The sequence below is a fragment of the Benincasa hispida genome, chromosome 7 (assembly GCF_009727055.1).
Source record: "Benincasa hispida cultivar B227 chromosome 7, ASM972705v1, whole genome shotgun sequence".
NCBI lineage: Eukaryota > Viridiplantae > Streptophyta > Magnoliopsida > Cucurbitales > Cucurbitaceae > Benincasa > Benincasa hispida.
The window spans coordinates 21,844,833-21,858,616 of record NC_052355.1 but is presented as its reverse complement, the minus strand read 5'-3'; the positions used below and the strand labels follow the sequence as shown (position 1 = coordinate 21,858,616).

General features: G+C 36.1%; 1 protein-coding gene across 1 annotated transcript; it reads right to left on the bottom strand.

Moving 5' to 3' along the window:
- Window positions 1-2,147: 2,147 nt before the first annotated feature.
- On the bottom strand, window positions 2,148-4,991 carry LOC120081013 (serine/threonine-protein phosphatase 7 long form homolog). Its single transcript, XM_039035695.1, has 4 exons — window positions 4,723-4,991; window positions 2,855-2,942; window positions 2,372-2,770; window positions 2,148-2,273 (listed from the first exon to the last, which is right to left on the bottom strand). The coding sequence occupies exons 1-4, from the start codon at window positions 4,989-4,991 to the stop codon at window positions 2,148-2,150; spliced, it is 882 nt and encodes a 293-aa protein (XP_038891623.1).
- Window positions 4,992-13,784: the final 8,793 nt, after the last annotated feature.

Here is a 13,784-nt window from a genome sequence, read left to right as displayed (position 1 = left end):
TGTAATTTCAGTAACTTTATTATTTGGAATTTTAGTAATTGTTATTAGTTGGAGGGTATTTTTGGAATTTTGGACTTCATGCGGGAATTTAATTGTTTGTGTGAAAGTATTCAATTTGAAACTCAAATTGAAAATTAATAACAGAAATTAATTTTCTTTTGAAATGGAAATGAATGTAATAGTATAAAACGGAAAGGAATTAAATGTAATTATATTTACTTCCTTTTTTGTTTTATTATTATTATTATTATATATTATAAAAAGTCAAACCCCCCCCCTTTTCTTCTCACGTTCCTGAGCCCGTCCGACGCCGCCCAAAGTCACCGCGTCAGTTTCTTCTTCATGACCTCCGTCCACCACTGCTCAAGCGTCGTTCGCTTTTTGCGTCACTGGATCTATCGATTTGGGAAGATTTTCTGCCGTTTGGGTTTTGTTTTCGGTTGATTCTTGAATACTCATTTATTTTTTGCATCAATTGGTTGATACCCATTGTGTTTCAACTTTGGATCAAGTTTGGTGAAGATATTGAGGTGTTGTTCAGTGAAGTTGGAGTTTGTTTTAGTGAGTTTTGGTAAGTTTTTGCTTTGATTACTCTTTTTGTGGATTAATTTTGGTTGTTGAGAAAATTTGGTAAAGTCATTTGGAAGTGATTTTTGACGAATCTACATATGGATAATTTATTTGAGACATTGGTAGTGAAGTATGTTATTTGATTCAAGCTTTAATCATGTAAGCCTAATCTCAAATTATGATTAAGGGGTTGATTCAAGAATTTCATTCAAGATTGAAAGAAGAGTTTGGTTTGCTAATTATTTGGACTTAAAATTGGAGGTTTGGAAGGTGAATTTGAATTGGACTACACCTTGGGTAAGGTTATCTGGAAATATTTGTAATATTTGGTGTTTGGAATTTGGCCTTAACTATTAATTTTAAAGTTTGGTTTATGTTTAGGCTTGATTAAGGATTCAAGAATTTCACAAAGATTCAATTGCTTTTTGGTTTGACCTAATATCAAGGTAAGTAATCTTACTACTGGAACTGCCCACGGGCCAGACATTAGATGTATGCTAGCATAATAAATGAATGTTATGGCAGAATGACAGCATGATAGACTGATAGTATAATATGACCAAAGTATGTTCTGGTACGAGATCTGAAATATTTAGTTGTGCACATAGACACTTGAATGTTAGTATGAGATGGTATGTGATTCCATGGTTGTATTTGATCTGATGATGTTGAGGTATACATGTATGTTGTAGAACCATGATGTTGAGGTATATGTGTATGTTGTAGATCCATGATGTTGAGGTTTATATGTATGTCATAGATTCGTATAGTGATGATTATGATGTTGAGACTGTGCAAATGTCTTTATTTATTAGTTAGATGCCCATTAGATTTTGTGTTTCCTTCGGGATTCACCAGTTTGTGTTTCCTTCGGAATTCACTAGTTTGTATTTCCTTCGGGACTCATCAGTTTGTGTTTCCTTCAGGACTCACTAGTTTGTGTTTCCTTTGGGATTCACCAGTTTGTGTCTCCTTCGGGATTCACCAGAGGTAGTAGGCATACTTAACTACAGTAGGATAGGACTCAGTCTCCTTCTTGTTTTATGTGTGTATGTATCCCATGAGAACTAGAGCAGTGTATATGTTTCACCAAAGGTGGGTATCTAAAGGACATAGATGCCTAGCCTGACCCCAGTAGTGGGGTTACTTACTGAGTATTTTATACTCATTCTTTCTCATGTTGTTGTTTCAGATAAGGGTAGAGATACACGGGTGATGGACAAGCGGAACTCGTGATCGAGCCACTGGGACTAGTTTTTACGCTTCCGCATCATGAAATTTAGAGTTATTTTCATGTTTCTCTCAACTTTTAGTTTTGATGTTTAAAATTTACGTTCATACTTATTTATTATCCTTTATGATTTCTGGGTACCCTACTATTGTTTTAATATTTGAATTTAATGAAAGTCTTTTGAACTTACCTTATTTAATCAACATTTATTTCACCATAACAGAGTGTCGTTTTGAGTTCCATGCATGCATGTATTTAGTAACGACCTAACTTAAGTCCTAGTGGGTCGGGTCGTTAAAGGCATTGTTGGATATTCATTCTAAACATTAGGTTGAATAGGAACATCCTAATATCTTGCCGGATCACATTGTTCTTCCATTGGAACGTCGCCATCGAAATATCGCACTCGATATATCGAGGTAAGTCTACGCAAGACTCTTTGAGTAGATATTGACAAATTTGGAAGCTCAGCCTGAAAAAGAATTGAATAACAAGTTGATGACTTTAAAATTTATTTTGGTGTGTAATGAAGAAATAAAATCAAACAATCATAGTAAACAATACTCATACCAACAAGTGATAGGATGCTTCTGCTTTAGTTATGTACAGCCTGCTCACAGTGGAATACCATTCAATATATCCAGGCTCAGTACCTACACCATTGTTAATAGGAGGTCCATTAACAACCAAACAATGTCGATTTTCCCAGATTGTAATTTGAGGAGCCAGATATGCAATCCAGTCTCGCTCATGCTTGCCCCTTAGATCGTGTGAAAGAAGTCGAGCCTCCATGTTGCAAGGTTGAGGAATTTGTTGCAACATCCCAAATTGATGCATCACACGATCTAGGTGATGCCACTTCACAACGAAGAAGCATATGAGTGGACATTTGGATGTCCATATCTCATTACCATCAAGACAGTATGGCGGCAATAGTTGGATCAGATGATTATATGGCTCCCAAATAATCTGCATGCATATGTGTCAAAAAATGAATTAACTAGAAGATTGAAATATTATGAATATATGATATATGAATTAATAAAATACTACCTGGTTAGGCATATGTGTATCGAGTATGTGCCTATGTTGTACTAGAACATGTGTAGGTGCTCTAGTTACAGAATAGTTGTTATTCCATCTACAACAATCAGAAGTTAAATTTTAGCTATTAGTATTTTCATAATGAAAACAACAATAATGCTTACCTTACTGCAAGTGGTCTATCGCCTAAGTTATGCTTGTGTCTATGGAGTCGTTGAGGCGCTAGAAGAGGAAATCGATCCCATGTCCAAATTTGTAGCAATAAAAGTGGGCTGCAATGTCTTTTCCATCTATAACTGCACCCTTACATAGTTTCCTATACAACCATGCAAGACATCCAGCACTCCAACTGTAAGTCCTAGCAACATCAAAATCCATAAAGAGAGGAAGATACATCAGGTGCACTCTTCTGTTGGATTTGTCGGGAAATACCAATCCTCCAATCAATGTGAGAATATATGCTCAAGCATATCGTTGCAGGTCCTCTTCATCTACATGGTCTGGTAGATGGCTAAAGTTGTTAAATTTATCAACTAACCATGGAAGGATTAGATGACCTCCCTTAAGAACGGCGTCATTCGTGGTACGCCTAAGAGAAGGCCACAAATTTGTTTCCAGACATAATTTAGAGACCTGATCAATGATTTTTCATTAATCGGCAGTCTAAATTGGATGGCTACATCTTGAAGTGTAATTGTACACTCTCCATGCAACATGTGGAAAGTGTGTGTCTCCTGGCGCCATCGTTCCACTAATGTCGTTATCAGATGTCAGTCTAGTTGTATAAATTTTATACAAGAGACTCCGTAGAATCTGGCAGCCCGTAGATAGTTCAATATACGAGGGTCTGGGTACTCCTGCCTACGAATAATAGCCTCTCTTCGTTGAAAATGCATTGCATCGATATGCTCGTCTTCCTAAACAGCCTCAGATCTATGATTGCGCCATAAGTACAAAACCGAGTCATTGTATGGCCCTGCGGTAACATCCCCGTCCATCTGATCCCATAAAAACAATATTTAATTTAGTAAAAATCAATGTGATTACAATAAAAAAAAAAATAATGTCGGTTAATAAAGAATACACCTTTCATTGTATAAATACAATCAATAAATACAATGACAATTAATAAAAAATACACCCTTCATTATATAAATACAATTAATAAAGAATACACCATTCATTGTATTAATACAATCGATAAACACAATCAATTAATAAAGAATAAATAAGTAAATGAAGTTACAATCAATTAAATATAATGAGAATTAAAAATAAATAACTAAGTCGCATCACGAGCTCGATTGGGACAATTTCGCCTATTATGCCCTTATTGTCTGCAAATTGTGCATCGTGTCTTGTAACGTTCCCTCCAATCCATCTTGTTTTGCATGCGAGAAGTACACGGTCTGCAACCTTCCTAACTCGTGATTCCTTTGGATAAATAGTTGGGAAGTTAGGATCAGGCCAATATTTTTTATCAGGGATGGGCTCGAACTGGGGTGAATAACATGCCAGATAGGTGGGAATTTTGTAATATCTTCAATGTAGTGAAAGTAGTTTACCCCAATGGTCTTACACGCAACCATAGCGTGAGAACAAGGGATTCCAAAACTCTGCCACTTATTGCATGTGCATGTTATTTCACTTAACTTTACTCGGTATGTGTTTCCACCCTTTAGTGTTATTGGGTTGATTGAGGTGGTGACTTCACACAACCCTGTTTGATGGTCAAATATGTTGACGGAATGTTTGGTTGCACGTTGTTCCCAACAACTTAGTTTCTTTACCGCATACCTATGAAAAATACGACAATTACTTAGAATACCTCGATAGTTAGTATAAAAACATGGGTAAATAAGATGTGAATAATTTACCTCGTAAAACACTCTCTCGATTCAAAGGCAGCCTCTATTTCTACACGACGAGCAGCGAAATAAGCAATAGTTCGGTAGAATGTTGCTTGGACTAGTGCAGTGATCGGTAGCTTTCTGGCTCCTTTCTTAACAACATTTGTACTTTCAGCCACTTTCATGGTTAGCCATCCATAACGATGACCACCATCATGTGACTGTGTCCACTGCTTAGGATCTATGGAAGCAAAATATCGTAAGTAATTAGGATTTGCTGTTTCAAGTTCGGCCATACAGTCATTACACTTCCGAACTTGAAAATTTGATCCTGCACTATACACCAAACTCTTCAATAAACTATTTTTGAACTTGTTGTTAAAATTACTCGCCACATCTCGCAAGCAGAATTTGTGGTGTACTCCAACCCAATCGTTGCTAGGGTTTCTGATTGCATATATAATGCCTTTCTGTCTATCTGAAATTAGACACATTCCTTCTCTTCTATGCACCACATGATCCCATAAATTTCTCAAAAACTAGCCCCACGAGTTAGCACTTTCCTCCGATACAATGGCATATGCAATCAGATAAACGTGACCATTTGCATCTACTGATGTAGTTATTAACAATGTTCTTTCATACTTCCCATATAAATGGGTTCTGTCAATTTGAAGTAGTGGCCTGCAATGCTTGAAACCCTTGATAACAGGTCCAAACGACCAAAACACGCTACTGAATATTACAAGCCTTTCATCACAATCCACCTCATTTAGCCTCCAATAGATGATTGTACCGGGGTTTGTGATTTGCAAGATATTCATCCATTTGGGCAGCAAATTGTATGATTCGATCCAATCTCCGAATATTTTCAAAATTGCCTTTCTTTTTCCGTCCCATATTTTCCAATAACTGACGGAATAACCATATTGTTTCAAGATAATATCTTGTAATGTTTTGATGTCAACTGACTGATTTTTTTTCACTATGCTGCTTACCTCAGATGCAATTAGATTTGAGTCCAATTGATTGTGATCCTGACTCAGTCTTGCAATACACAAGAATGTGGGTCATTGTACTGGGTGATTTCAAATTTACCGTGTTTTTTACAGCAAACAGCGTGAAGTCTCCACGTGCACCCATTGCCATATCTCATACACCTGACATCCTATGTTGTTTTCTTCGACTCAATGACTTCAAAATTTTGATGTTGAATGATTGAATAGTTTTTCACTGAATTTTTAAAATCCAATTTAGAATTGAATATCATCCCCTTAAATAGTAAATTAGACCCCATATTACTGTCATCCCCCGTTGTCAAATCGGGTTCAATGGTCATCTCGTTCAGGTCTATCTCAGTAAATGTTTCGGGGACTTCATGTACGCCATAAAATTAACCAGATAGTCCATCTAGATCAATATCATCATCATTTATTTCAACTTCTTCGTCGTTTGTGGCAGTATTAGATCACACTGCTCATCCTCCACAACATGGCTTTCCATCTGAAGTAGTTTCAACTTCTTCTCTCGTTGATGCTGGACTTGGGACACTGGGTTGGAATATGTACAGTTCAACTCTATTTGGAGGGTATGGAGCGTTGCTCATCATGAACCGTACATCAGTCTCACTTCGTAATGAGATAGAGATATAAAAAGTAGATCCCGCTACATAACTACTATATATAAATATTACTTCTACCACATCATCTCTATTTATGGATAATGCATCACATAATTCATCGATTAATATGTTGAAGTCAACTTGACGATGCATGTTTATAAGAAGAGATGGTTGCATATCATATTCTATCCCGTTTGGCCCATTAACAATGTTTCCGTGCATATAACATAAAAATTCCACAATGTCCATCATAGTTTGGCAAATGCAATCTGATATTTATAATAATATTTATAAGTATACATTAGGCCAACAATATTAATGTGTTATTACTATTCTTTTAATATGTACAAATAAATGAATGTTTTTTTAATAAACAAACAAAATATTAATATATGCATCATCATTTGACCAGAAATCATTGATAAATATTCTTTTATATTGACATGAATTTTTGTTCTTTAATCATCAGAAAATTTACAACAACACAATATTACTAAAAATAACATTAACATTCATTATTCAATAATGAATACATTATTCCAAATAATTGGTAAATAACTATATACATACCTTTTAAATGACTTGATTGTAGAGTTTTCTCAGAAACACCGTACAAAAAAAAAAGTCAATACAAAATTATGGATATTTTTTTACTATGTAATATTTTTTTTACTAAAATAATAAACATTAGGAACATATTAATAATTTTACATTATTAATGACTTTTTTATATGTTTCTAAACTCTCAACTATTAACTTTTTTATATGTTTTTTTTCTTTTCTCCAAAAAATAAAGTAGTATCACTATTTTTTTTTTTAAATATCACTATTTAAATATAACTTTTACATTTAGAAAGATTTATTTTTTCCATTAAGAACATATTTAAATACCTATTTTTAGATTCCGTTAAAATTTTCTTTCAACACGAATTAAGGACAATTTTTTATTTTTAAAAATTTGTGTTAGATTATTTTTACTAAAAGTATGAAAAAAAACCCATTATTTTTACTATGTAATGTTTTTTTAAAATAATATTACTATTATTTTCTCCACATATTCTTAATTTTATATTAAAAACTACTAATAAATTTTAAAATTTTGGCAAAATGAAAAGAGATTTAAATATAAATTTTACATTTAAAAATATTTATTTTTTTCCATAAAGAACATATTTAAATATCTATTGTTAGAATTCGTTAAAATTTTCTTTCAACCTATTTTTAGATTTATTTCTTTTTCCATTAAGAATGTTAATTTTTTTTTATTAATGATTTTTTTATATGTTTAAACATAAATAATTTGAGACTATGATGTAATATTTAAAAAATCTAAATATAAACCAAATACCAACCAGAAAAACAACAATAGAGAATATATCGACTTATTAAATATATCAACATACTTACAGATATTGCACACTATAAAAAATATATATCAACTTATTAAAAGAAAAATATTGCACACTACCAAAAAAAACTTTGCACCTTACCAAATATTCCAACTAACCAGAAAAACTTTGAATAATATCCATTGTAAACAAAACAAACATAAAAAAAAAAAAAAAGTAAAAATTATCAAAAACCTAATTCAAAGTTGAATAACAAAAATATATCAACTTACCAAATAAAATACTACACTGAAACAAATGAAGGTAGAAAATGATTGGTATTTGAAAATAAATGAAGAATGTGGAAGAAATGAAGGAAATTTTGTTTTGGGTGAAGATGAAATGAGGGCTTCGGTGATGAAAGGGAAGATGAAATGAAGGTTTCGGTGAAGGAGAAGATGAAATCGGTGAAGGAGGATGAAATCTGTGAAAAAGATGAAATCGGTAAAGAAGAGAAATTTGTAAAATGAGAAGATGAAAATGGTAGAGTGGAGGTAAAATGTGGGATTTTTTATGCTAAAGCGGGGGGAAAACTCCAAATTTGGTCAGAATGGTCAGAATGCGTCTGTTGACCGCGACGCGTCAGAGTGAGTTTATTTTTACCACTCACTCTGACGGAACAACTCACTCTGACGCGTGCGTGCTGTGCCAGAATGCGTCTGTTCATTTTGACCAATTTAATTTTTTTTTTAAATGCGGCGTACGGGGCTAATACTAAGCGATCATTTAGATAATACTAAGCGATCGTTTAGGTTTTGTTAAGAGATCGTTTAGAGAATACTAAGCGATCGTTTAGCTAATTGTTCCGCGATCGTTTCGATATCCATTATGCGATCGTTTGGCTAGTAATAAACGATCGTTTAGATAATACTAAGAGATCGTTTAGCTAATACTAAGCGATCGTTTAGCTAACTGTTAGTGATAGTTTATATATCCATTACGCGACCGTGAACTAATTTATAAAGCGATCGCTTAGGTTTTGTTATTGGATCATTTAGATAATACTAAGCCATCGTTTAGGTTTTGTTAAGCAATCGTTTAGCTAATACTAAGTGATCGTTTAGATATCCATTACGCGATCGTGAAGGATTTCATATCTAAGAAGAGTTCCATGAGCGTGTTCGGATCGTTCTGATCTCACCGTGACCGAAATACACATTATACATTCAAAACATATAGTTATGTAAACAAACACTAATTATCGGCATGCTATGAACAACAAAAAAACAAGGGAAAGAGTTCCATACCAGTTGAAGACCGTCTTCAACAAGAACCCTCCAAGCGATCTATCAACGCCCAGCGGAAGTGTCAACTGTAGCAACATGAACAACTGCACGAACACGAACGCCGCGGGGAAGACACCACTAGTAAAGAGCCCCCGGTATTCTCGGAGTGAAAACCCAAAGGGTGGTCTTTGGTGAATTTGGTAGAGGAAGAAGGAAACACGAATCGTGTAGGCGATAAGCAAGTGGGAGGGAAAAAGACGCTATCGCATAGCAGAATGCTTATCGTTTAGGAGAAGCTACACGATCGTGTAGGATTTACTGAACGATCATTTAGGAAAAGGTTTAGCAACGTTTAGAGAAGCTATCCGATTATGTAGGAAACAGTGTGCGATCGTTTAGACGCGAGGTGAATGATCGTTTAGGTAGAGAGTGCTATCGTATAGGCTCTCGAAAAAAACTTAAGCGATCGTTTAGAAAACACCAACGCGCTCTCGCGAATTCTTTTGGGCGATTTACCAAAATGAAAACTATTTTCATTTTAACTCATCGGTTACAATAACTGGCGTTGCCCCATTAACCCACGTCCGAACATGAATTTTGGATTAGTTATCATATAATTAACCAACTAATTAATTAATTAATATAATCATATTATATTTTTATCCTATAGTTTGATATCACATATCTACTATAGTATTTTATCCTTTATTTGATATAAATCATATTTATATCTAATTTCCTCCAAAATAATGTATCTCATACATTTAGTCAATTATATCATATATATAATTAACTAATCCAATTATATCATATATAATCGAACTTCCTCTTGTCAATTTGAACATTTCAAATTAACCCAAACACTGGTTCTTGACTTTATCCAAGCTACCCAGAGGACATAATAGACCTGTGGCTCGAAGCTCCAACGGTCCGTGAATAGCTTACTAAACTCTTTAGCCACGAGATCCACCATCTGTTAACTGTCAAGCATTCCACTAAAGACCAACAGCTAAACTCTTCTTACCACAGATATATTTCTGTGTCTATCGGATATAACCAATCATGAGTATGACCCTTCACAGATGCTCGTAAGTACAGTTGGGCCAAATTACCATTTTGCCTCTGTAGTTACATCTCACTTCTTAAGTACCACTGATTCCTTTAATGAACAATACAACATAGTCCAACTATGTGTGAACACCTCTTAGGCCAAAAGAAGATGTGTGGCGCTACATCATTCAAGCAATCAGCCCTTAAGGGAGCTATCTATCTACTTACCCCTGCCTCGGGGAAGGAGTGAATTCCATCTTGTGTAGCTGAGTTCCCAGCTCCCAAATCAGACGAATTTCCAAAATGGTAGGTTTGAATCAGCGACCTGGCCACTTGTACCCATACAAATCAAAGGATAGCCCTCAATGGCAGGAGTTCCCAACTCACTCAGGATTGAGGTCATGTTACCTATGGTCATCCTAGTAAAGTGAAGTCTCTATCATGAACGGTGTTATATAACGAGACGTTAACACTTTGTGGTCAGATCTTATACAAACTCTTTGTATAGGATGCCCCCGCTCGCATGTCCCCAACACGAATGATTAGGATTAGACCATCTGTGATAAGTCACAACACTTGTGACCATTCCACAAAGCGGGTCGCGTCCGTAGCGTTACCAGGATAAGGTTTTCCTTCTATATTCATATACTACAGACCATTTTGGTTATCACTCAAGACATGATCCACTTGTATGTCACCACATACATGCTTAAGTCACATACAGATAACCAGGGATTTTATGTTTATTGGTTTGTGGTAAAGCAAATAAAACAAGCAACTGAGCAAAAAAAAAACATGATGTGAAGTAAATATCATATATTAACAATAAAAGCATTCGTACAAACGTTTACAAACTACAGGACACGAGGCTTTAGGAAATCAACTCCAACAATCTCCCACTTGTCCTAAAGCGAAGTGGGATGTACAATTAATTAGTACAAAACAATAAACTAGGGCATAAAAGCCCAATACAATAAAATCTTCCACTTGCCCTAGTCCAACCGCGAGCAATCTTGTAGACCCATACTCCGTAGGTGACTCTCAAATACTGTAGCCACAAGACCCTTCGTAAACGGGTCAGCAACATTAAAATGGCCTAGGTTAGACTGATCTATCTCATCTTCTCAACCTCCTGAGGCATCTTAGGACACATGTCCGTAGACAAAATGACTCCTTGCCTGAACAGTAGTAGGGCCCTCCTGGAGTCCTGCATCGTGTACTTTGGCAACATCTTGTCAATGTACGTTGCCTGAGACAGTGCTAGCACTTTGTTCTTACGATCCCGAAAGATCTGTATATCTAGAACAAACTTAGCCTCTCCCAAATCTTTCATTTGGAATTGGGTCGCTAGCCAGTTCTTAACTGTAGTCAGTAGACCTACATCATTCCCAATGAGTAGGATATCGTCTATGTACAACATTCAGAAGACTACTGCGTTGATGATCTTCTTGTAGACACAAGGCTCATCAACATTTTCGTCAAAGATCCATTTACAACCTATAGGGCGAACCCTATCAGGTTGATCTATAAGATCTCATACTGAGTTGAAGTAAATCGACTCCATTTTAAGATCCATGGCTTGACCCATTCATCCCGGTCATCATCCTCTATTGCCTTCTTATAAGACAACAGATCCTCAACGTCGCCATCTGCTACCATAGCAAGGATTTTCGTGAAACCTAGATAGCGAACGGATGGGTTCGCAACCCTCCCACTACGTCGAGATTCCCTCAACTCTTGAGGTGGAACTGACCTACTGGATGAGTTCCCATCAACAACTCTTATTGATGTAGTAGGCTCTTCAACAACTCTTGTTGAAGTTTCAGTAGTTTCATTGAAAAGCTCACGCAACACGACTTTACTTCGTGGACTGTGCTCTCTTATATGATCTTCCTCCAGGAAAGTAGCATTTATTGAAATAAACACCATATTTTCCGTCGGATCATAAAAATAACCCCCTTGTGTACCTTTGGGGTAGCCTACAAAGAGGCATAACCTCGACCGTGGTTCCAACTTCTTGGGATTAGCCTTAAGCACATGTGCAGGGCAACCCCAAATGCAGAAGTGATCGTTATAACTAGCTTTACGCCCGTTCCACAACTCCAGAGGTATTCTTGCAACACTCTTGGAGGGAACACAGTTGAGTATATAAACCGCAATCTCCACTGTGAAACCTCAAAACGAGTTTGGTAAGGAAGCGTAACTCATCATCGAGCAAGCCATGTCTAACAAGGTCCTATTTCTTCTCTCTGCTACACCATTCTGCTGAGGTGTACCTGGCGTTGAGAGTTGGAAACTGGTTCTATGTTTTATCAAATAGTCCTGGAATGCCAAGTCCAAAAACTCTCCACCTTGATCCGATCAAAGTGTTTTAATCCATCAAGCATTTTCAACTTCAGCCTTGAACTTTTTGAACTTTTCAAAGGATTCAGACTTCCGTTGCATAAGATAAACATACCCATACTTGGAGTAATCATCAGTAGAACTAATAAAATACTCATAGCCACATCGAGCTCGCACATTCATAGGACCACAAAGGTCAGAATGTATTAACTCAAGACGCTCTTTGGCTCTATAACCTTTTCTAGTAAAAGGTTATTTAGTCATCTTACCCTCAAGGCAAGATTTGCACACTGGTAAAGAATTTTCTTCTAACTCACTTAGAAGTCCATTCTTCACCAATTTTTCAATCCTATTGAGATTTATGTGCCCTAAACATAGATGCCAAAGTTGGGCAATTTCTTTTGGAGAAATTCGTCGATGTTTTGATTAAGTTATGGCAGTTCTGAACAATTCAGTATTATGAAGGAAATTAATGGCTAACGACTTTAACACATATAAATTTGATTCCAGATTTGCTGTGCAAATAAAAATACCATCTTTATGAATAAACGCTTTATCCACATTAAACGAGAAAGTATATTTACATTGTAATAAACACTTTACAGAAATGAGGTTCCTCTTTAGTTCAGGAACAATATATACTTCATGTAAAACAAGAAACCTATTCTGTAAAGCTAACTGGAGTCCTCCCATTGCCACAACCAAGACAACGTGCCTGGTGCCTACTCGCATCATCATCTCACTAGCCTCCAGTTGTCGCCAAGATCTAATCCTCTAAAAAGAAGAACAAACATGGTTAGTGGCGCCTGAATCAATTATCCAGGTAGAATCATCATTCTCCACTAAACAAGGTTCAAGCACAAGTAAATCACATTTACCTTTATCGGTTTTGGCCTTAGCCTTGGCTGCTTTCTTCTCTTTCAGATACCGAGGACAGTTTCTCTTTCAGTGTCCATCTTGGTTGCAGTGGAAACACTTTTCCTTAGCAACATGTTGACGACTCCTTGGGGTGATAGACGGTGGGTTAGCAGGTGCCTGCCCTTCTCCCTTACCACCCTTCTTCTTCTTCTCCTTTGCAGAGTTAGAAGCAGAAGGTGCAGACTTTATTCCTAAGGTCGAACCTCTATGGAACGTCCTAGAGGATGAAGCGACATTTTCCTCACCCTTCTGCCTTTCCTTACTTTTCAGTAAAGAATGGTATGTCTGCAACTCGTTGTAGGGAGTTGTAAGGTTATATTTCACTTTGTTAAGAATCACATTACTAATAAAGTGCAGAAAGCTCTTCGTCAAAGAATGCAGGATTATGCTAACCTGGCTGCCCTCATTGATGGTAGACCCATTCAACTCCGCCACATTAAAGGGACCATCATGTTTAGCACATGTTCACGAACAGAGGTGTCTTCTTCCATTTTGGAGTTGAATATGTATTTAAGACCTCATGCATAAGCTGTTCAGACGATT

Coding starts and splice junctions, on each gene's coding strand:
- LOC120081013 (XM_039035695.1), bottom strand. CDS start 4,991: ATGGCCGAACTTGAAACAGCAAATCCTAATTACTTACGATATTTTGCT. Junction 2,943..4,722: donor TCGAGAGAGTGTTTTACGAG/GTAAATTATTCA, acceptor TGATTGTTGTAG/ATGGAATAACAACTATTCTG. Junction 2,771..2,854: donor ATACACATATGCCTAACCAG/GTAGTATTTTAT, acceptor ATATGCATGCAG/ATTATTTGGGAGCCATATAA.